This window comes from Helicoverpa armigera, chromosome 5, assembly GCF_030705265.1.
Source record: "Helicoverpa armigera isolate CAAS_96S chromosome 5, ASM3070526v1, whole genome shotgun sequence".
NCBI classification, from domain to species: Eukaryota; Metazoa; Arthropoda; class Insecta; order Lepidoptera; family Noctuidae; genus Helicoverpa; species Helicoverpa armigera.
This window is the reverse complement of record NC_087124.1, coordinates 3,501,786-3,526,726: the sequence shown is the minus strand read 5'-3', so window position 1 is coordinate 3,526,726 and position 24,941 is coordinate 3,501,786. Positions and strand designations below refer to the sequence as shown.

Here is a 24,941-nt window from a genome sequence, read left to right as displayed (position 1 = left end):
TATATGTTAACATATTAATTCCATTTTCAAATATTTTTACTAAAGAAAAAACAAATTTAAAAAGTAGAAAGATGGAGAGGTGTTTAACGACATTGGGAATAACCAGTGGTTAGGGCTCCGGAGACGGATACGTCCTTATAAGTAATACACGCCCTTTCAAGTTAGAATAGGTACTGTCTTGAGAACCCCCAACTACATTAGTATTAATTGCCATATAAAGCAAAAAACTATTAAAGCATTACAATTAATAATTCCCAATGAATTACTTCACAATCTTTTACAAAAAAAAAACTACTCCATAAGATACACTACTTACGTTAACCTAGCTACAAAAAATATTCATAGTTGCCACTTTCGGCCTAATTTATAGCCGAAGCCGAAACTTCGGTCAGACACTATTAGTAACGAATTTTACCCAGGGGAAATATTTGCGGATTTTTCCGCTGGTAACACAAGATCTACGTACCAGGTGAAAGTGGCTCATATGTCAAGTTTTTACGCCTAGACTCAGTTTCTTTTGCAAATTCTGCCTGAGCAATAAAATTATTTATTCTGTAAAAAGGAACTTTGAAATAATTGCTAACGAAAAGTTATAATTATGTTATGTTGATCGAGATATACTGATAATATAAAACTGAAGAGTTTGTTTGTGGTTATTTTGTTTTAAAATGTTTATCTAAGGAACTACTGATCAGAAATTGACAATCTTCCTTGCAATTAGTTGGATAATTTTACAATGAACTTGTTTCCATAAATAGTTCTTGAGAGTCTTACACAAAACTTAAGGTACCATTTGGGGTAATTTACAAAGCCGTTTCACTAGAGTAGGTAAATACCAAAGCGATTCGGGGAGAATTCCAACAGTTTTTGTACGCAGGCACGTCCCAACTAAGATTTACGTCGCCTATCTGAATGAATCGAGCCCTAAAATAAATAAAGCCCTGTAAAAAACCTTTTTGGGGTTCTGCGAGCTATTTTGAAAATCACCTAATTACAAATTGCTTTTTGATTGTCAATATTTCAATTTGTTCTAACCGTATGCAGCTGAGTACCAGTGTTTTACAAGGAGCGACTGCTTATATGACCTTCTAAACCCAGTTACCCAGGTTATTACCCCTACACACACCTATCACAGGGGTTAATACCCCTGGGAAGACTGGTTTTCAGACTTACTGGCTTCTGACTACCCATAACGACTGCCAAAGATGTTCAAATTATGGCAGCATGTGTGGTATCAAAACTTTTGTAGTGAGCAAATAATTAAATATTTTTCATGGAACATAATTTACTGGTGGTTCTCATACATACATATTCATTCGCAGAGCCCTTGAAAGCGAATGGTTCAACCGAGGACCAAGTTAAAATGTCAAGGTTAGACATAAATTTTGTTCAAGTTCACTCTAAGATTACAGCTTAGCATCTTTTCGTCAAACGTTTATTTATTGACCTACTTGCAGACTAATCCACTTATCGACGCAAGTAAAAAATATTACAGAATATAGATGACATATTGGCAACATTGAAATACGGAGTTGGCTATAAAATAAATTGATACCATCAAGCGAATATGAGTCATATAATATTGTTGCTATAGTCTATTTTACGTTGATAGCCAGTATATTGAATTGTCAACCCTGTTGCTCACAAAGTGTAGCCTTTTTTATAAGTTTCATAACGAATACTAACTTTTCACAACGTGAAAGATGGAAAAGTATAAAATGTATTAGGGTTGGTTTCAAAGTTCAAAAAGAAGTTAATATTTCCTTTTATACCCTGCTCTTTTCCTTTTTATTACAACATAAATGGAATTTTAAATATGTGATGATTATCATAAAATGGTCTTAAAATCTATATAAATAAAAATGAATTGTTGTTCGTTAGTCTGATTAAAACTCGAGAACGGCAGGGCCGATTGAGCTGATTTTGGTTTTAAAATGTTTGTAGAGGTCCAGCGAAGGTTTGAATGATACGAAACGTTCGTGGGATCAGCTAGTATGAAATATATTTTCTACGGAACCAATAGTTAGTCGGCAGTTTTAGTCGATTTATATCGGTAGGCAACTATAATCGACATTCCGGAATGGCAGTCCCCGATGTTACGAAAGTGCCATTAATGGCTCCATAAGTAAAATAATTCGAGAGCCAGAAATAAAATGTTGTACCTCTTGGCTTTGGGTTGAAGAAAACATTTTTGTTTTAGTAATAAAATAGGAAGTAGGTACTATATATTTTTTTTGGTGGATGTAATTGTACCAATTTATTTTACTACGCGTCATTATAGGAAAGTGTATCGAGCCCATCCGGAGATAACCGCTAATTAAAAGCATGTATTAACGCAAAAAGCTTCTTTTAGCTAGTTGAAAAGGCTTTCTGTATTATTTAGATACTTACGGCCTAATTTTTAACACTTACTATTTACTTAGAACAGTGGTTCTTAACCGGTGGTCCGCGGACCACTGGTGGTCCCTGGAGGCATTCCAAGCGGTCCGCGAAGCTTAGCTTCGCGACGTTGCTATACGTTATCTAACTTAATTTTTATCGACTTATAATTGCGAGCGGGGGTTTTCGCATGGACGTATATCGGGTGTGTCGTACCTAGTCCTCCCCATTCATGAGAACGTATGTTTGGGGTACATTTTACGTAATTTTGGTTTTGAGTCTTAAAAATAATTAAAATTTCGCGCTCGCTTCGCTCGCGTATTCAGGATCTGTATGCCCTTATTTTTGCATTTGTCAACAAACAAAAAGTTAAGTACGTTTGGGCTAAATTATACGTAATATTTGGTTTAAGTCCGATAAAAATTTCGCGCTCACTTCGCTCGTGCATTTGGAAACTACATAGGCAAGTTTTTCTTCATTTGCATTTGCTTACCTACACAACTGCCGACATGCGTTTAGCTTTGAGTAGGACTGACCCAAAAATTCAGTTTTTTTTTATAAATAATAAAGAAATGAGTACTAATTTAGGTAAACCGATGAGGTGGTCCCCGGCAAGACAAACTTTAGTCTAAGTGGTCCCTCATGTCAAAAAGGTTAAGAACCACTGACTTAGAATGTTGTTCTCAGACGATTCATTAACTTCTTTCTTAAAGTTTAAAGCAAATTACCTAACTTAACAAGACAATATCAATAAACCTTTGATCGCACACACAAGTACCAACACTAGGATTCACAAACAATATCATAATTCCTTCCTATCCTATCGATATCCCATAAATATTTCATGCGAACAATATACAGGAACGCACGCCTCAAGTGTCGAGGACAAAACGACACTAGTTTCGACACAAAGCGACATAAATGTCCAATGTCCATTGAATATGGGACCCGATAACGATAGCATATAGTTCTGAATATATTCTCGAGGGTCAGTTTAGGATAAAGTCGTAAACTGTGATGTTTCAGTCTGAAATATTGTAGGGTATCGGTGATATTGAAATATGGATATATGGGTCCTTTCTGCGTGATAATTCGGGCGTTCAAAGATACTAGGTTTTCTGTACATTATGCGTGTTAGGTAAGTTTTTGGGAGCGTTTATTTTGTCACATTTACCTACGAAAAAATTTGATGCCGTGTAGTTTATCATTAAAATTTCGAATGCTCATTACCGATATTATATTACCAGATTTTGCCCATACAGGTAGAACCCTGCCTGTATTCTACAAAGTCTACTAGTTAAACTAACATATGTTGACATAAAAAAGACACAATAACTTTGCCAAAATAGTATCAGACCAGCAATCAAATCCCAGGAAAAACTACTCTATACCAATTTTACTTATTACTCGTCGGCAAACACATTCCTAACTTGTGCGTCAATACGGACAACATAAGGACTTGTGAGTAAGGTCAGGGTAAGGGAAAATAATAAAGCGGATTATTCTGGTGTTTCTCATTTCCATGTTCAAAGGGGAGAGGAACAGTTTTAGATTAGAAACGTAACTTTATTATTAGATTTGTTTTGTTTATTGAGTTTGAGCTTAGGCGTGAATTTCTTTGACGTATCTCAACCTAATTTAGTGTCGAGTTTTGTCGAGGTAGGTACGGCAAATGATTTGGTTGATAGGTATGTATGTGTATTTTGTATGTTCAGAAAATAAGATACAGAATTCGTTTGTTTTTTTTTCAAATATCATCTGCTTAGCCTTTTCAGTTTAACAGGATGCAGCTGAGTACGTACTTGTGTTTTACAAGGAGCGACTGCCTATCCTCCTCAACCTAGTGCGCCCAGTGTTGCTTATCTTTATGATCGACCATGACTTTTTTTTGTTTCTCAATAATCATCAAATTATTTACCTATTGAAACAACAACTAACTTAATTATAACATGGTAGGCTAACTAGAATAATGATAGTAATCTAACGGTAAATACAGTATTATCAATACTTAGTACTTAGTAAAACAAGGTAGATACCTGCTGCGTATTATAACTATTTGTATACCTAGTGTGTTTGTATGTGTGTTCTCAGTTAGTTTCACAGACACAATATTTGCGTTAAATATCATGACACCTGCTTTCACCGGGGGATCAAACCGATGTTTACTTATAGCCACATTTCTATTTATGTTTGTCTGACAGGTTATGCTACCTGACCCAATTTTCATCTACCTTCAGACACAGGTTTCTACTGTGGATTTTGAATGTAATTAATGTAATTAGTATTTGACAAAAATAATTAAATACATATATTTATAGCTTCACTAGTTTTTCATAGCGGTTTCACGTGCGGAACCGGTTCGTGCACATTGGTAAAAAGTAGCCTTCTTTGAAAATGAGCTGCCTGACACTAAAGGATCTTTTCAAATCAGACCACTAGCTCCTGAAGATTTAAGCAAAACAAACCATCTCCTTATTACACCAGTGTGTGAACGGCTTGTCATAATCGATCTCGCCATTTAAGAGATAAGCCTGAACATACCGAGACAAAAATTGCAAAAATATGTTTTGGTAAGTATATGTATTGTATGTATACGATCATATGCACACTGTTAATTTAATATGACATACACATAGGCACATTCCAATTGTGTAGAGCTCATTAAGGCAAAAATGATGCTTAAAATTTAAATAAAGCTGAATACACACCTGCCAATACTGATGAAGCACATGTGCATGATGCTGGCTGAGCACGCGAGCACGTCGCACGTGACGTACACGTTGCACCATACCACGCCCAGCGGCCAGTACCCTGGTGGAGGTGAGGGAATTAGCACCTTAAGTTGTAGGGTATAGGAGTGATTTTTGAAACTACCTGTACGATTAGGAGATTTGTAATTTGGAGATATTTTTTTTCCCTAATCATTTATATGATTTATGGATAAACATATATTTACATGAAATATTTACTGGAAACATTAAATTGAAATGTTTTTTTTTTGTAGATGTCCTTAAACAAGAAATAAACTAGGCACCATTTCTTAATTCTAATGGTTGTATTTTTCTCTAATGAAACTTATAAGATAAAGTAGCTTCACTAATTTGCACTGACGGCTGATTCACATAATTATATCGACTCAATTAATATGTCAACATAATATTTAGTATCTCATATACCCCATTGTTACTTTTTACATTAGTGAAGTGAATGAGGAAATAATTTATGTCCAGTGCTTCTTAGGGGTTTAAGATTAATTATCATTATCATCTCAGCCATAGGACGTCCACTGCTGAACATAGGCCTCTCCCTTAGATCTCCACAAACCACTGTAGAAAATCCAATTTTGGCACTCTTGTGTTTTTTGCTTTTATTTTTGATCCTAACATTCAAAATTGGATTTGGGGTCGACAAACGTAACTTTTTGACTATTCGATCATTTCCTGCGAATTTCCATACAACTACAGGCAGAAGATTGCTTCCTGCTGACAAATATGCCGAATTCAAGTGAACACACTTTGGCAATAAGATTTTATATCCTCTGTTGTGTGACACACGGCGCCTTTAAATGAGCAACATATAAAAAATTTTATACACAAAAAAACTACAGTAATTTTTATTTTAGTTTTAAATTACTTTTGTCAACGACAAAAATATATAATTTAGGGTAATTTTTCTTTTCTGTTTAAATTAATTATTTACTTAGTCCATATACATACTCACATTTAAATTAAAAACTATGCTTGAACTAAATAAACTAGTGTTAAAACTAAAAAGCATTAAAAAAATCGTCCCCAATGTTGTTCTTCGACAAATACGTTAAAAATTCCAAATATTGTCAGTTCAATTAAATTGCATATTAGTATAAATCATTATTTTATCCTCGTATAATAATAGTCACCAAACTGCCATTTTTTTCTGTTGAGATAATATTTTTCATATTACAAAGCCGTATGTATCAAGCAGTTAATATTAGATAGCCATACCCGCTCACGCAATTGGCCCCGCTTCCTTTCCTAAAAGGCTTGCGTTGTGGAAATAGGTACAATTTGTAGACGGTACACGGCGGCTATGAGAGATGTGGGCTATCTGCGCAAATGGATAGTCTGTGCGCCGTAATAGGTACAATGTGTTACCGTTTTCAAGCAATCCACTATGGTCGCTTTAAAGAAATTGTTTGAGGATTTTTATGGAGTTGCATTTTTGTGTAGAATATTGGAAAGTTGTATGCAGTTACATTAGACGTATTAATAGTTTTGTCTTTGTTTTTTATTTTAATTTTAAAAAGGGTTGAGAAACTTACCTAGGAACCCAGGTATCGCCCCCATCGGCATCACAAACAAACTGACCAGCAGATCAGCAATGGCCAGCGAAAGAAGAAAATAATTCGTCACATTCTGCAGCCGTTTATCCAAACACACGGCCAAACACACTAATATATTGCCCACACCACCCGCTATAATAAACACTATCACAAACAAGAAACTCCAATCGTATCCCACTTTATCCACCACTTCTTCCGTACTATTCCTAAATCCATAACTACATTGAAAACTTTCCACTACACCTAACACTGGAGTGTCATTTAAAACGTCAATGTACAACGTCCGATTGTTAGCCTCCGTATAACAGAATAGGGTGTCCAAATCGCAGAAGAAATTGGGTAATCGGAGCCATAGGTTCTTGAGGGCACTTTCGAAGATTATTGTGACCATGTTCAGCTTGAGGTAAGGAGTACATAAAGTGTTGTTGCTACCAGCATTCGTAATATTACACGTAGTGCAAGTATATGAGGTTTCATTTTGTATGTCTATGTTTAGCTCGCAAGTATAGTTAATACTGTTCTCTTCAGATGTGCAGTCAAGGCCGGAGAAGGATTCGCCGCAGCCCGTCCCGTGCCTCAGGTGACATTGGAATTCTTGAAACGCTGGGTCCAGGAAAGTGAGATTATTCATGTCCAGGATAATGTTAGGTCACATTTTGTACTCCCGCTTTGCTGGTCATCGTTTTGAGACCTGTAACAAAAGAATACGTTGGTTAGAAACTGGTGACGAGTGGGTGTTTTTTGTCACGTCTGTATTTTTAAAAGACGTGCAAAACATGGAATTTTTAGCTTATTTTGAACCGAATTTTGAATTGCCTTGAGAGACCCTCTTGGTTTAAGATACTTCCCAAGAGTTCAGATTAAGGTAAAAACAGTTGAAGGTACATTTAAAACTCTTGCGATAATCTCACCTCTCAAAAACAAAAGAATGTGAAACAAAGCAAGTCAGAATTATCTTCTAACAAAATCTGTGATGCGAAGATTTTTAATATTGCTCCTTACACAACGACTTTCAAGCTACTTGGAATAAAAATGAAAAATAGTCGCCGTTATAAATGACTATTTAATTAACATAAGATTAATTATTCTCGGCAAATTGTCAGTTAGTGTGAGAGAGTTAATTAAAATGTTTAGTGATAAATATTAAAGTTTTATTTGGATCACTATTATCTTTATGTTGATGAAATCTCGGCCGCTTATAAACACATACATTTAAAAAATCGGACCACGTATTACACGTAAGCACCGCATTTTCGTGAAAAAAATCATTGAGTGTGCATATAAAAACTTAAGCAAAGGAAAAAAAGCAAAAAGTCGGAAAAATAAATACTTTTCTACTCATTGCCCAGCTGACAGTAATAAGCTCACCCCAATTACATAGAAAATAAATATAAACTAACCCTTCAGGGATAAATAGGGGAGTCGTTATGTAGAACGAGGGGAAATGCTAATGATGAACAATAATAACACTGAATAGTAAATGAGCGCAATATAGTGCGTAATCTATACTAATATAATAAAGCCGAAGAGTTTGTTTGAACTAATGGTCCGATTAAAAAATCTTTCAGTGTTTGATAGCCCATTTATTGAGGAAGGCTCATCATCTCCCGAGCCTTTTCCCAACTATGTTGGGGTCGGCTTCCAGTCTAACCGGATTCAGCTATTTTGGAAGGCTATAGGCTTTTTATCCGGGTTCGTGCAGAGGTTCCCACGGGCTGTGGATGAAACCGCTGGTAGAAACTGGTATAACTTTAGACACTAGCAGTTCTCCGCGGTCCCACCCGCTTTTTGAGGGATCAACTTTCCTCTGAAGGATAAAAAATTGCCTATGGTAATGTTTTCTCAGGCTTTTCGATCCTGTAGTTTTAGCGTGAAAGAGTGACAAACGAAGACATACGAAGTAATTTCGCATTTATAGTGAGAACGTGTTTAAAGCCTTTCTGGTATTATACAGGAATTAGACGAGAAACATTTTTTATGAGTCTTTGAAACTTGGCAATGAAGTTTTTATTGCCGTTATTAAAACTATGACAAGAATTTTAAAAAAATTACTGGTACTAGCACAGATATGAGAGACCAACTATTGTTTTGAACATTCGCTCTACATAAAATTATAACGGACCACTTTATAATCTGACTTTATCAACCCTTTTGCCCGATTACATATGCGAATACATATCCATAAAAATATTATGTGAATCCTAACTACTCCATTTCAAGCAATAACAAAATTATACATTAAACATATAATTTAGAATACATATACGTAAAGCAAAGTACTCCGAGCCGTGTGAAGAGCACTCTACTCCGCATACTAACAGTCGCAAGTATCAAGATTATGCGTTAGAGGTAGGCCTGTGACACGGAGCAAGGAAAAGTAGCGGAGATGCTATAAGGAAGGTAGGTCAGGGGCCTTCTTGTAGGTCACGGTTACGTAGGTACGGTAAGCGTGAACAAAATAATCTGTTACTAGAACTAACGATGCATTCGGATTCTTCATCAAATGATCACGGATCTGTCAAAGATTGGTCTTCATTGATTGTTGAAAAACACATAGGAAGTGGTGAAGTATTGGGAGCAATCTTTTGTAAATTTCTGATATTCGAAAAGTGCTGTTTTGAAGCCAAGTTTGGAAAACGATTTATGATTTTGTCTATTTTATTTTGAAAATAATGAGTGGTTTCTAGAGGAGGTATGTAAGACCGGAGCTAGTAACGTTCGTCGTCTCCCGAACTCCCGCATTTTGGCGCACTACTTTCTTAGGAGATTTTGCGTTATCGCATCTCCGCTATTTTTCCTTCCTCGGTGTGTAGGCTCGTGATAATGTGAAACGTTTGCTCTTTTGTTTTGTCAAGAGGAACTAAGTGCGTTTTGAATGTTTCAAAGACGTTTTGAGAGGATAATGTTCACAGCTTTGTATATTGCTTTTGGTCTGTTTTGATGTTTAGAAACTTTGTGTTCGTAGAATTGTAGTAATCTCAATTTTGCGAGTTAAAATTGGGTGATAATTGGTTACTTTTATTAAAAACAAAAGTATTATTTTGGTTCATCTGACAGCTTATATTTTTTTATATGACAATTACTAAAAATCTTGGAATGTAAATATGATTTTTTTTCGTTATTATACATAAAAAAGCTGTAAGCTAAAAAGTGAGCCCACAAAAATCTACTATCTTCTTACTGTAGATGCAACTGGTGATTGATTTACTTGGTAAGAAAAAAAAAACATAATACCAGGTGATAACATTAACTCTATACTACTACCTCATACAAAAATGTCATACCCAACCATATAAAAAACATTTTACAAAACTATCTCAACATTAAAGCGAACTCAATGCAATCGAATTCGTCCCACAATACCAGTAATTTAGGTACATCGCACGTGAACTGATAAGTATGGATCGTTACGTGAGTGGGTGGCTACACTGTCGCAATTTATCGGGACAGTATTCCCGCGTTTTGGATATGAATGTACTGGCTCCATGGAGAACAAAATGACTATCGGATATGTCACAACGCAAATCCCCCTAAGAAAGTAACGCGCCAAAATGCGGGTATTCGGGAGACGAGGAACGTAACTAGCTCTACCCTTGCACATCTATGGAACTTACCCATTATTAAAAAAAAAAACCAAGACCACTCTTTGACAGATTGGTTTTGATTTGACATGGAACCCGAACGCTGCGTTTTTTTTCAAATCAATCAAATCAAATCAAATCATTTATTTCATGTAGGCCTTTACAAGCACTTATGAACGTCAAAATTATAAATAAGTTTGATTCTAGTTGCCCATTCCAAAAGTAGCTTCCTATGGAGAAGAACGGGCAAGAAACTCCATAATCTTTCTTCCTCCATGACTGGTTCTGATCTGCAGAAGTTGCAGTGGAAATGGCATTTGTGTTTCGTCACTGTTTGACGTATTAGAATGGCTTTTGTACTCGGCTGTACGGGCACTTATTCCACTACAAGCTACCGCCCCCGGTTTCACATGGTGTCCTGAGGGCACTACATCGCATAATCGAATAAAAAGGAGCTTATAAACTTCCTCGATAAATGGTCTATTTGATGTCTAATGAATTTCCAATTCAGCCCATTGGTTCCTGAAATAAGCGCGTTCAAGCACACAAACTCTTCAGCTTTATAATTACTACCTAAATATATAGAATATGTATCTTTTTTTAAAGTTGGTAAGCAGAAGTTATTTCAGTAGATACGAACATAAAATTTTAATTAATTCAGTACTGGAAATTATAACATTTGCAGCGTAACATATCATTTAAAGTTTGAGACCCAAATGTTGGCGGGTGGAAATATAAACTTTGCTAATTTTGAATTTGGAACATTATAAATGGCGTTTGGCAGGCTCCGTAACTATCTGTTTATTTGTGTACCTACTTTGTGTCTGTTTGTTTTAATGTTGTTCAAATAACCCAACTAGTTTTACTAACTAGTAGACATAAATGCAAATTAGCTCCAAATAATGTATGTAGTTATGTATAACTTTTCTCCTCATTTGTAGGTCACAAAAGAAATGTGTTCTTTTAAGGATTTTATTTTGTTATGAAAAAAGTAGTTTGTGTGCCAAAAATTTTAGGATTTTTTAAAGGTTCAATTGATTGATTGAACTTTCAATTGATTACCGTATTATCAGTTCCTGTAATCGTTTAGGGGATAAATGCTCCCTTTTCAAACGAAACGGATCGTCTCTTGTTTAAAGAAATCAGGTTTTATTCACCTTGACACAAATACAAGAAATAAGACAACCATGGTGAGTATTGACTTCTCACTTCTAACACGGATGGCGAGTGGATTGCTATGGAAATGACATGGCGGATCCGTAACGCCTTGGTTGTTCTATGCGAACTTGTGTTATTTTTTTATTTATCGAGGTTTTTAAATTATTATTTCATTATTTTTGATGCTTTAAAATGAATTGAAATAAAGGATGACACATGATTGAGACCATTCTTTAGCAGAATTCCGTGCGGCAAAATTGTTCGTATCAAGAGTCAATATTGTAGATACCTAAAAATGTTTAATGACAATAATTAAATCTTAAATCAAACGAGAAATCTGTACAAAATACATACGTATGTTGATATCACTCACACAAAAATTTCGCATATTTTCACAACGCGAGACCGCTGGCAAACCATTTTAAACAATGTCCCAGGTTGCTTGTAAACTACAAGCCACATTTCATAACTATTTTTAAATTATCTCGAAGCTCACATTTCTCTAACAATATTACTACAAATTTAGTTCAAACTAGAAATAGAAACAAGATACCAGAGACGCCTCTGTTATTTATGTTTGTCACAGAGTAAGGAAAAAAGAGTGGAGATGCCATAATGCAGGAAGCCAGGCCCCTTCATATAGGTCAAATACATACGATGGGCATGACCAAAATGTCCAGTTACAAGTGAATTAACTAGGAGTTCTAGTTCTTTGAGATATCTGTCACCGATTTTTGGTATGACAAAAAATTGGCGGCTCCAAAGAAGGCGTATAAGAGCTGAGATAGTAACGTTCGTCACCCTCCACACATCCGGATTTTGGCGCGCTACTTTCTTAGGAGATTTTCAATTATGGCACCTCCGCTATTCATTTTGTTCTCCAAGATGTTTTTTCATTGTATGTTGACCGTGAAGTTGGAGAAACACGGGGGCAATCAAGGAAAGTTTCTGTGTATAAACAACTCGATTGACTAGTGAGGAGTCGACACTCCTGCGCCAAGGGTCTGTCAGTCTATGGGGCAATGACTATTTGTATTGGATGTAGAAACTGCTGAGTATGGTGCACTGATTAGTTGTTTTGTTTATTCGCTGGGTTGCTATTCTTTTGTTTTTATTTGGTGAAAGGTGAAACTGTTGATCTAATCAACAGTTTCAGGTAAGGAAGAAGGAAAGTATCTTCTTTTGCAAGCGCAAGTGGACAAAAGCAGGTCAACCTTAGGGTGACTTTATGTCGAAATAATATAACATGGTGTTCAGGAATTGGGTAATTCCCAGTTAGAAACTTCTTGACAGTTTTTATTTTAAGTCTTCCTAAAGCCATACTTATTTCACATTACACAATCAGAGGTCATATTAAAACTTTTGTTGCTACGATTTAAAAGATACCTACTTCAAAGTGCATCGCAGACATTCGCATCCACTCTAAGAGATGTGGCCTTTGTGATACACTTCAAAAGAAATGCACGGGACTGTTCAAGTGTTGGCTCTAGCAATGGTGCTAGCTAATTTTCGCTCCATCACTTAAAATTGTTCTCTACATTTTGGGCGGCATTTAAGTATAGGTAGGTAGTATCTATACTGAAAGCGAAAGACTTTGTTTGAACGAGCGAGCTAAATTCCGCGACTGGTGACTACCAGTGCGGTTCAAAATTATTTCAGTGTTAGATAGCCCAGTTATCGACAGAGGAAGTAGATATCACGGGATGTGTGTTTAACTGAGAGAATTACTTGTAATTTTTTTTATTTATGCGCTGTATTTAACATTCGAAAATTTATAGGATATATTAAAAAAGAAAATATTGATTTTCAACTTTTTCCGTGTAAAGGCAATCAGACATGCCAAACAGACTTCATCGGTGAAATTGAATAAAAACCTTCTGGTTTCAGAGCATGAAGCTTCTCGCTTTTCACAGTGTATTTTTGTAAATAATTCATAAAACTGTTCCGGAGAGAAAACATCAATTGTTCAGAAACAATAGCCTGCCTAGGTGCTGTTACAGTTTTAAATAATTAATTTTGTACATCGAAAGCAAGTGTAATTATAAATTGTTAATTAAAATGTCAATTTAACTTTAGTTTTTGTGAATGGCGTACATTTTTGAATGTTAATTTGGTAAACGTTTTATGAATTAAAAATTAACTTTAGCCTAGAATCTATCGAGTAATTTTGTGAGTAAAACAAAAATACACTTTTTAGTACTTTTAGTTGCGTAATCATTATCTGGCTAGCCTTTTCCTATCTACCTATGTTGGAGTCGGCTTCTGTTCTAATAACACTTTGAATCCTTATTCAGAAGAATCAGGAGTGATACTCACGTAGGGCCTCCTTACCCCTCGATAAGACTGCTTGTCAGTCTTCTGTAAGTTTTGTTTTAAAATTAACATTTATCTTCAATATATAAACTGCCAGGACGGGATCTTGTAAAATCCATGTATCTATGTATATAACCATTAGATGATTCGATTCCCGAGTCGGGCCGAAATCGCTTTGTGGGTTTTAGAAGACTTTCACAAAGCAGCCCGGAGCCTGGAAGTTGGTGATTGATACACCCGTGCATCGGAGAGCACGTAAATGTCGGTCCTGCGCCTGATCTCTCTCCGGTCGTGTCGGATTGCCGTCCCATCGGATTATGAGAGTGAAGGAATAGGGAGTGCACCTGCGTCTGCGCAAATGCTTGTGCACTATAATATGTCCTGCGCAATTGGCTGATCTCCTTACATGAGAACAGCCGCCGTAGCCGATAATCGGCTAGGAGGACATCTTATCTCATTAGATGAAGATCTACAGAATTTTCCAGTAGGTAGATAGCAAGATGCATGACATATCTCATAAGTTTTACAACCTCCATGGAGCTCGTAAAGTGATGCACGCCATTGCACGCTAAGGTTGCGATAGGCTATGTCAAGGTTATACGCTTTATGGAATTATTACGGCGTGGGGTGCCGGTTAGAGCGGAATAAAATAGTTAGGAAGTTGTAATAAAAGTAGGTATTAATATAGCTGAAAATAGAAAGCTGGACAATGTTGCTTTTGGTGGCTAGGTAGGAAAGTATGGAAGAAGAAAGTATGAGGATGTAATTTAATTTTGTTTATATAGCTAAAGGGAAAAGAGTCTCATGTTGTTTCAAAACACCCATTTCTTTTGATGGTGAGTATGTATGTTTTAACTATAACAATTTTTTTATTCCTAGGTTTTACAATATGTAACCTACTTTTGAAAATCAAAGGAGAGGTCCATGCACTGTAAAGGACGTCCTAACGCTTAGATGGTAATGATACCTAAAACGTTTGCATTCATTTTTATTTTTTGTTTACCGACTATAAAAGAATTAAACTCATTGGCCAGCAAGTAGTGAGACCCCACCTCACACACAAACCTCATACATGATGAGTCTCTACGTAAATGAGCAGCTGAAACGCTCTCTAAATTGCCTCCACTGTACCAGTTTAAACCTGGATATAATTTACAGAGAAGCTCATAATTTACTTTATCCACACATACGCAGTATTTTTGGTAGGTACCTACTCATTTTACGCCCATTTTTATTTTGTTCAAAATATCCTGTTACATTGGTCCTGTTTTTCTTGAAAGATTTTGATTACATAATTATGTAGGTACGTTATATTTTTATGGAGATTTATTTCAATACCGAGGTAATAAATTAGTACTAAAATGCCTCTAACAAAAAACGTAACATAAAGTTTGCAAAACTACTGAACCGGGTTGAAAAAATTTTTCATTGTTGGAAAGCTACAGTCTTCCCGAGTAACATAGATTATATTTTATTCCGGTAGACAGCTATCACGGGGTATGGGTAAAACCGAGAAAATAGGCTAGTTATAATCATGTTTGGATATGTCTATCAAATATGTCTATCAAAAGTTTCTAACTTAATAAAAACACAACCAAATATAGAAAATAATATCAGCCGTCATAAAAATCCAAAAGGCTCCACGTATCCTAGAACCATAGCATTTATTAACCAAGGAAATATACTCCAAATGCAATTTCACTGGAAATTGAAGTTTTACGAGAGTTCCGTGTCAGAAGCATTGTTCTAGATGTTTCTCAAGAGATAATGTTCATAATATACTCCGATATTATTGCTTAATACCCATTTACACGAAGCAATTTTATTGCTTGCAGTACAATGAAACTGTAATTACTGGTGGAAAAATTAAAAAACCGGCCAAGTGCGAGTCGGGATCGCGCACGAAGGGTTCCGTACCATTATTTAGCTAATGAGCAAAACAATCACGTTTGTTGAATGGGAGTCCCCCAAAATATTTATTTAATTTCAGCTCTCTAACTATCACGGTTCATGCATGAGATACACGGACGGACGGACAGAGGAGCGAAAACAATGGGGTCCCGTTTTATCCTTTGGGTACGGAACCCTAAAAAGCTGTTTATAAGGTTGGACTTTATTAATGTTTCGCTTTATGCATGCTACATGATATTAAAGTGCTTTCTGTGTATGCTACGAAATAAAGTATAGTGGTACTTTTAGAGATGGTAAAATTATTTCCTCATTTTTGGTAGTGGATTGTTGATTACTTTCTTTGATAGAAAATGTAGCTCGTTTTGCTAGCGTAAATAGCATGTAGATGGAAATAAAGCATAAGATATGAGTTCAGCATTCTTAACACTATTCGTTATTATTTTCAAAATAGGTATGCTTTTTCTATCTCTTATCTAATGTTTTTGCTACAAACCTTAGATAGCCACAAAGCGTGATTTTTTGTTACACGGCTGTCTCAATTCCCGGATCGAGCCAAAATTGCTTTATTTGTTTCAAAAAACTTTTTGATCTTAACAGTGCAACCAATGAAGTCTATAATTTAAAATAAATCATTACATATTCATCTGTTTATAATTAATTAGTGCATAATCTATAAAATAATAATTAATGAAAGAAAAACAGTTTCACTTTAATATAAGTTACCTACAAACGAACTCAATTGATCATTAATTAAATTGGCACCAAGAAACGTCCTAACAAAACTAATAAACTAATCGATTCCCAACTCGAGCTCACTTCAATTAGTTCTAAAACGATTACTCACATCACTGATTCGATTCCTTTTCGATACAAGAAACTCACTCGAGTGTTTCTTCAAACGATATTTTGGATGGTTTTTGTGATCAATTATTGGTTGTTTGCTAATTTATTTAAAGAATCGTTTTTCAATTTTCGATGTTTAAAAAACAGTAATCAATACCATTCCTCCTCAGTTCTATGAAACACTCACAAAAACATGATTTGGTAAGGTTTTTTCTCGTTTTGATTTTGAGCTTGGCATAAACATTCTTCATTCTGGCCTACTATATCGAGGTATATATCAAAAAGTTCTTCTTGTGGAAGTGAGAAACTAAAATGCAGTGTGACTTAACTTAAACCAAAGAAAACAAATGAAACTCTCCTCTTTTCCAAGCCAGTTGATTAATAAGTGACCCCATTACCAATTTATTATTATTTTTTATAAATTTTCGTACTATTCAATATAGTAAACATAGCATAAACAGGACAATAGATAAAGCATGTCAGTCGTCCACACGCGCTCCTTTAATGTTTGGCTCTCGATGTACTGTCCAGCAAATTGAATGCAGTAAGCAAATGTTTACTAGGGATGCGAAACTGCAGCAGATATGTCGATATCGATAACTTTTTCATGATTTATAACAATTACTGTTCAAAAATAAATGATTAGTGAAAAGAAGCTATTATCACATTATTGTTGTGGAAAACGAAAATTATGAAATGAACAAAAAAAAATGTTTGTCTTTTTTAATCGTAATGGTATTTATTGTGGCTAAAAATAAGCGGTATTTGTTTTATAAATTGCTCAAACATTTTCAAGGTATACAAAATTAAATGGTCTGTAACGGAGTATTTGTAATACTTTCGTGAAATGGTAATGAAAATTCGTTGTTGCTTCCCACACGAGTCGTGATCATCCATTGAGATGGAATTGATATAAAAATAATTCGTAGGCGTTCTCTAAATTGAAAGTTCTTAAAAATATGGCTGTTTAATTTAATGAAAGCGATTTTCATCACAAAAATAACAAAAAAAGTTTAAGTAAATAATATTTTTTGGTGAAAAACCTACGCTTTGTATGCCTTAACAAAGCGCGATCAACATGTCTATAAAAATCAAAATAAAAGGGTAGCTTGCCAATATGTTGTTACATCAAAAAGATCATTCATCAAAGTACTCATTCATCAATTTATTGACGTCAAAGTACTTCAAACGTCAAACTAACTCCAGACAAGAAATGCGTCCTACTATATCGTAATATTGTTTGAAGTTTTTCACATCTCACAGGGGGAAACAGCCTAACAATACAAAACTATTCACATTATTATTCAAATCACATCCCTTATTTCCCATTTTATTGTTTCACTTTGTATCTCTATATAAGGGAAAGACGTCGCTACAGTATATAATAATGTCTTATGTCGTATATAATTTATTGCAAGTTCTGGAAGTTATCGCTCGATCAGAATTATGAGGAATGATAACATTTTTGCGTTTGTTATAATGTATATGCCGATAACTTGGTAGGTTTATGTGTAGCGAACCAAATTCGTATGTGACATTTAGAAATAAGAGGCTTAAGTAATATTCTTTTTATGAAGCAAAATGATCAAATAAGCTCCATGCTTTCATATAATATACATAAATATTACCTAATTAATAGATAAAACAGAAAGTTAATGTAAGTTCGTCAAACTTACTTTTTTTGCTCACGTAAATAAAAATCTTAAAATGCTAGCTAATGTCTTTCCTTCGAATCCATAGTCAATTAAAGAAAGTTCTCTGACAATATTTTATTTTTGCAAAATCATTGAATTGTACAATTATCGATAACTATTAATAATATCGTGGTCACAACACTAGCACATTCAACAGTGAGCCCGTCGTCACGAACACTCGAGCGGAGTCCAATCCGACTTTACACGGTCACACAACTGTCTACTGCCGCGGTGTAAACCTATTTACTTGTATTATTTACAGGCTATTCTGTATGTATTGCGGTTTAAATTTTACACCGAATAACAATATTTTTATATTTGCAAAATAATTAAATTAAACAAGTATCGATAACTATTTATACTATCGTTGTGACAGCACTAGCACATTCAACAGTGAGCCCGTCGTCACGAACACTCGAGCGGAGTGCAATCCGACTTGACACGGTCACACAACTATCTACTGCCGCGGTGTAAACCTATTTACTTGTATTATTTACAGGCTATTCTGTATGTATTGCGGTTTAAATTTTATACCGAATAACAATATTTTTGTATTTGCAAAATAATGAAATTAAACAGTTATCGATAGCATTTATAATATCGTTGTTACAACACTAGCACATTCAACAGTGAGCCCGTCGTCACGAACACTCGAGCGGAGTGCAATCCGACTTTACACGGTCACACAACTGTCTACTGCCGCGGTGTAAACCTATTTACTTGTATTATTTACAGGCTATTCTGTTTGTATTGCGGTTTAAATTTTACACCGAATAACAATATTTTTATATTTGCAAAATAATTAAATTAAACAGTTATCGATAACTATTTATACTATCGTTGTGACAGCACTAGCACATTCAACAGTGAACCCGTCGTCACGAACACTCGAGCGGAGTGCAATCCGACTTGACACGGTCACACAACTATCTACTGCCGCGGTGTAAACCTATTTACTTGTATTATTTACAGGCTATTTTGTATGTGTTGTGATCTAGATTTTGCATTGAATATCCGTCTGGAAGAGATTTTAAATGGATGATCATCTCAGATGATAAAAGGACTGTTGAACCGTAAACTATGGATTACAAAAAAATAATATATGACTCTCCAACATATTGTGCACATAGATATTTCTGAACATTCGGAATTTAAAAGCGATAATTATATTTCTATTAAGGTACGATAGATACCTTTTTCTGACGTTTCGGCCGCATTCCACCGACCGTGGTCCAAAACGTATTTTCAATTTGTTAAGGTTTTGGATAATGCAATATGAAAAATTGTCTAGCAATATTATCGGGATAGTAACTTTACATTTTACTTTACAAAATTAATTTTCCAAAAGACAGCTTTCAGTAGCGTTTAATATGCTATCTGAAGCACGGAACACAATCAAACAAAAAACCTTTTAAACCAGGATTTCATACCACGTCAAAGGTCAGAAATTAACAGAAGCGTGGTCTGACAATATTAATTAAAACAAACTCGGAAGTTTTTGCAAAAAATATAAAGCAATTTGTCTTTTTTAATTGGAATTTTCACTGTGTTATTATATGAGACCACATGCGGGTGATTTTTGAAATAGTAAAATTATACATTTAGAAATAATATTTTCCTAGCCAAACATTATTAACTATAATTATACATTTTGATTGCAAATTCCAGTGTAATATTAAAGCAGAAGGCACAATAACATTCTTGACATATAGCATTTATAATATCGTGCTTATACGCAGAAGTATATTTTGTATGGCACCTATCGTGTATAACAAATTGCCTAAGATCTGGAGAGAACTCAATACCGAAGCTCTGAAACGCCGGCTCAAATTATTTTTAGTACAAAGAGCATACTATAATATTAAAGAGTTTCTCGATGAAAAAATATTAGATTTTAAGTAGAAAATGTTTATAGTATTAGTGTTATAGTTTTTAGTTTATAATTAATTTTGCAAATATTTGCATGCCATGGCAAATGGCAAACATGTTTTTAAGCACATATTTAATTGTACCATATTACATACATGCACCTGCGTGTGTATGTATGTATACACATGTTTATGGCAAATAAATTATTCTTATTCTTATCTTATTCTTATTCTTATAGCACTAGCAAAGTCTTGGTCCCGCAATTTTCAGATGTTTATTTTCCTACGGGTACAATCATATGCCTCGGAGATACAGCTTTTTGAAAATCAGTCGAGAAAATCAACCATGAAATGGAATCATTATTTTTTGTTATGAGTGTATAGACTATTATGATTTCGGCTAAGATCAATTATTGCTTGATGGTCAATTACACTTTGCGATGAAAATATTACATGTAAAATCATAATACCTACAAGGAAAATTACTAAGCTTACTTTTGTTATTATTTTATACTGTCATCATATCATTGTCTATCTCTTTATACGCAGTTCTATGTCCAATCAATTTATTTTTGCTTGAGTCTCAGGATACAAAGTTAGCGTTCCTACGAAAGTTCTATCCAGTAAAATGTCACTTTGATTGAATAGTTTCCAAACTACTCAAAAATAGTACCTACCACAACTACGTAAAAGGTAGAAAGAACGTAATAAAGTCTAAAGGACAAAAAAAACTTTTTGAACACCTACTAATTTATAAATCAAAATGTCTTCAAGAAATAAATACTCGGTACATAGGTATTATGTAATGGCAACAAAAAATAAAACTTACTCCAGTAAATATACACACCTAAAACCCTTCTCCTAACACTGACAAATACTATATTGGAAATCTCATCAAAAATTGGTTTAACCAAACGTGAGGTAATCGCTTAAAAATATGTAAAAATATACATACAGGTCAAACTGAGGAATCTCCTCTTTTTTTAAGTCGGTTAAATATTCGAATAAATGCTTCCTTTCTTGCAATCAATCATTTTCCTTCACCTTCTACCCTCGACTATATTATGGAGAGCTAACGAAGCAGAGTAATTGGAGCAAATGGAGCGGCTGTCTTAATTATTTGCAGTCTCAGCTAAGTGCTGTTACATATGCATTGCCTATGATTATTATATTCCCTCAAGATATAGGAATATGCCCTAATGACTGAAATATGTAAAGAGCCATTTCAATTGTTTGTGAATTCTTATTTCACTGACTGTTTCGCTTTTCTTAACATTTAAACTAGTTGTAAAATGAAGCAAAATGTCCTTTCTCAGGCTTTAGACTACCAAATATAATTGAAATTGGTTCTGCAGTTAAAGCGACATGAAATAAGTCTTTAAAACCGGAGAAAATCGGGAGGTAGAGTTTGTCAATTTAGGTATAAAATCTCTGAAAATATATAAAAAGCATGCATTTTTGTAAAAAGTCTTTACTTTATCTTTATTTGCTATCGTTCTTTCACAGAGATACTAAAAATCCTGAACTGCAGTTTTATTACTGACGATCAAAGAAAAAAAGCTCTCTAAAACATTGCCATTACATTTTCAAGGTCAGGAAATATTTATTTTAAAACACTTTCATGTTCCAATAAAAATAATATTATATTATCATCATGAAATGTTTTTGAACATGCACTTGCAAATAAAACATCGCATTGCGAGATTCAGTATATTTTATGATGATGATTTTAAGCTTACTGCGGTCAGAAAATGGATCGGTGATCATGGCTCGAACAAAATGGGAACCGTTTTAGATAAAAAAACGGAAATTACATTCTATTCTTATATTTTCAAGTTAAAAAGTTTGTTTGCAATAGCCGATTTCGTCGAAAAAAAAAACAAGGAAATCTTTCCTCAGACTACTTTATTATCTGGTGTGAAGAAGTAGGGCGAGGACCAACGCGGTTCAAACAACGTACAGTATACTCAGTAGGCAAAGGTCGTATCATACCTTTTTCGCCACCTCCAGTTTTAAGTGCATTACCGACCAACTCATTCTCGCATTCATAATATAAAGTAAAGATAAAGAATATATTATGAGACCTGTGAGGCCAGACCTGTGCAGACATCCATGTAAATGGCTGAAAACAGGGAGGCTTGGTGAGTGATGGTACATACGATTGTCAAGGCAAGCTCGGTCATGAGGTATGAAGGAAAAAGAAAAATGAATATTAACATCATATTATTATGTGTTTTGCTTTGCAAAATGTACGTAACGTTTCCATAATCAGTATTTATTGACGACATAATGTTTGCCGCTGTTATTGCAAGCTTTAACGCAAATGAGCGCTCTGTTTATTTTGAATCAGCAATCGTAAATTAGCGTGTGTTCATTATGTTTTCCTATTGTATTAAGGTGCTTTTAGATGAAACGAACAATGGGCTATTGAACGTCATTTTAGCATACCTTCACCCTGATTTTTTTTCTTAGTTCTCTCTAAAAGAATTTTAATAGGTGAAGAAAGAATGATAATTCATTTGAACTCAAAATTTTCTTGCATAATCACAGGTATTTGCCTAATTTATTGCAACACAAAAAAAAAGAAAAATCATTAGTAATACGAAAGTACCTTAGTCTATCCCGTTATCACGTCAAAATTAACTGAACTGATTTAAATTGAATTTGGTACACAAGATGGTTTGGTACGTAGGTGAAACCGCGGGGAATAGCTAGTGTGTTTTAAAATGTTTGAATAAAGCATTCTGCGTCAATAACACGCTGTTAAATATGCACTAGCACTTATTTAGAATCCTTGAGATTTATGGCTATTGGTATTTACTCATAGGTACGTTAATGGTGATTTTATTATCATTTTATTTTTAGACCTCTCTTGTGTACTCTAAATAAGAAATAAGTTGTAATGGAGATAATGCAATAATACCTACACAATATTGAGTCACCTTATCTCACGATTTAATTAATCACTATGAAACTAATGACACTGATCAATATGAAATTAAAACTTACTTTCTAACTCACATTCTACTAATTAATATTGCGAGCATCACAAATACTACTACGCTTATTTTTTACATTACTTTTCAAGTATAATAGTTTAAACACCCGCTTCTATACTTAACCCACCCCGCAAATAGCAGAAGGACGAACAAATCAAGTCAGAACCACAGAACTCGCGGGGATCCTAAACTTAGGCTATGACTACACTAAGTGGGGAGGTCACAGACATTGCCAACAGCGAGTCAACATCCCGACAGTATAACTTGGCCCAATTTAATATACACGACCACGGACGAAGGAAAATGAGTGGAGATACCATAAGGCAGGTATGTAGGTCCAGCGCCTTCTTCTAGATCAAGTACGTAAAGTGACGTGACCAAAACGCTCCTTTAGGAGTAGACTAATGGGGTATTTGGTTTGGATTTTTTACAAAGAAATGGGCAGGTTGCAAAGAAGGGGTATGAGTAGCTTTCCTCGTCCCCCGAACACCCGCATTTTGGCGGAGTTTTCTTAGGAGTTTTTCAATTATGACATCTCCGCTCGTCATTTTGTCCTCCATGTATAAGGCTTATAACGGTGTCTGAAACTATGGTAATATGTGTACTGAGACCTAGCTGGGTTCCACGGTGATTGTCCTAGATGGTTTTAATAAGTGTTTGTAGAGGGCCTAGTTTTTGTGTAGAAAAGTCTAATGGGCATTAGGAATTAGTGTTTTTATAATACTGTGGGTTGTGGGACCTGTTTGTGTGGTCAAAGGATCTGTAAATTTTGCTCGATACTTCTCTTATGGCTACTTACTTTTCTTGTAAAATCCCTCCATTAGCTTCCGTCGACAGTTTCACCTGCGTCCATGGTAAATCCTATACATAATTTCCTTCCTCGATAATAATTATGGACTTTATTGATTGCTATTAATTACATGATATTAATAATTATGACTACATTTGAATAACTTTTCAAATAAGTTTTTTAATCCTGAGATTAGCACGTTGAAATAAACAAACTTTTCAATTTTATGTTAAGTATGGATTAGTTGTGTAGGTTGACTGAAGGTCAATGTATTCAATCAGCATTGAATATTTTTACAAACGATAATTTTCTCAAAATCGAATCCATTCGAAAACAATACTCCATCAGTTACAGCAAAAAAATTCCCCAACTGTAACTAGCTCCATTAAAAAACTTTTTCACGGTCAAAAAAACACGATTCATCTTAAGAATGGGCCCCAAATCGAGCGGCCCAAACTTATGGGCCCATAACTGTCATAGAAACAGGTTGGGCCCCACATAAAACTTAATTTTGTCCTTAACACTAACTAAAGATCTATTAAGGGTCTAGTAGACCTCTTAGTGGGACCTGCAACCCTTTGTGCACACTAAAATAGGATTTAGAAAAGCTTTGCCATTGATTAAAATGTATCCCTTTGCCTTGATGAAATATTCTTGTATTAACTATGAGTTATTTCTTGGGGTACATCCGCGGCCCGTAAGAACCCTCACTACCAAAGACAGCATGGCTTTGTATAGGTACATATAAATTTTCAAAATTGGTTCAGTATATGCAGAGATATTTATAACCTACCTCATAAACTCACAAAACTTTACCTCTTCCGCCTGCAGCCCGAGGGAACTAACTACCCATCGTACCCGGATAGAATTATAGTCTATGACACTCACCAATAATTTAGCTTTCTTTAGGTAAAAGAATTTTCAAAAACAGTTCAGTAGATCCAGAGATTAATAACCCCTTACAAGATCATAAACACAAACTTTTCCTCTTCATAAAAATATTAGTACCTACAGATAAGAGACCCGCTTTCCTTTTTTTCCTGCTTTTATGAATCAATAATTATTACACCTACACTAAATAGCA

The 24,941-nt window shown here is 34.8% G+C and overlaps 2 protein-coding genes across 2 annotated transcripts in view; one reads left to right on the top strand and one right to left on the bottom strand.

Moving 5' to 3' along the window:
- Positions 1–24,941, top strand: part of LOC110384560 (uncharacterized) — a 434,794-nt gene that overhangs the window by 126,506 nt on the left and 283,347 nt on the right. The gene's annotated exons all lie outside the window — the stretch shown is intronic.
- 5-ht2a (5-hydroxytryptamine (serotonin) receptor 2A) overlaps positions 1–24,941 on the bottom strand; it is a 96,899-nt gene that overhangs the window by 36,667 nt on the left and 35,291 nt on the right. The window contains exons 2-3 of the mRNA XM_021327268.3: positions 6,680–7,391; positions 5,088–5,190 (exon numbers count right to left, since the gene is read on the bottom strand). Of these exons, the coding sequence (XP_021182943.3) occupies positions 5,088–5,190; positions 6,680–7,331 (755 nt within the window). The 5' untranslated portion in view covers positions 7,332–7,391. The remainder of the gene's footprint in view (positions 1–5,087; positions 5,191–6,679; positions 7,392–24,941) is intronic.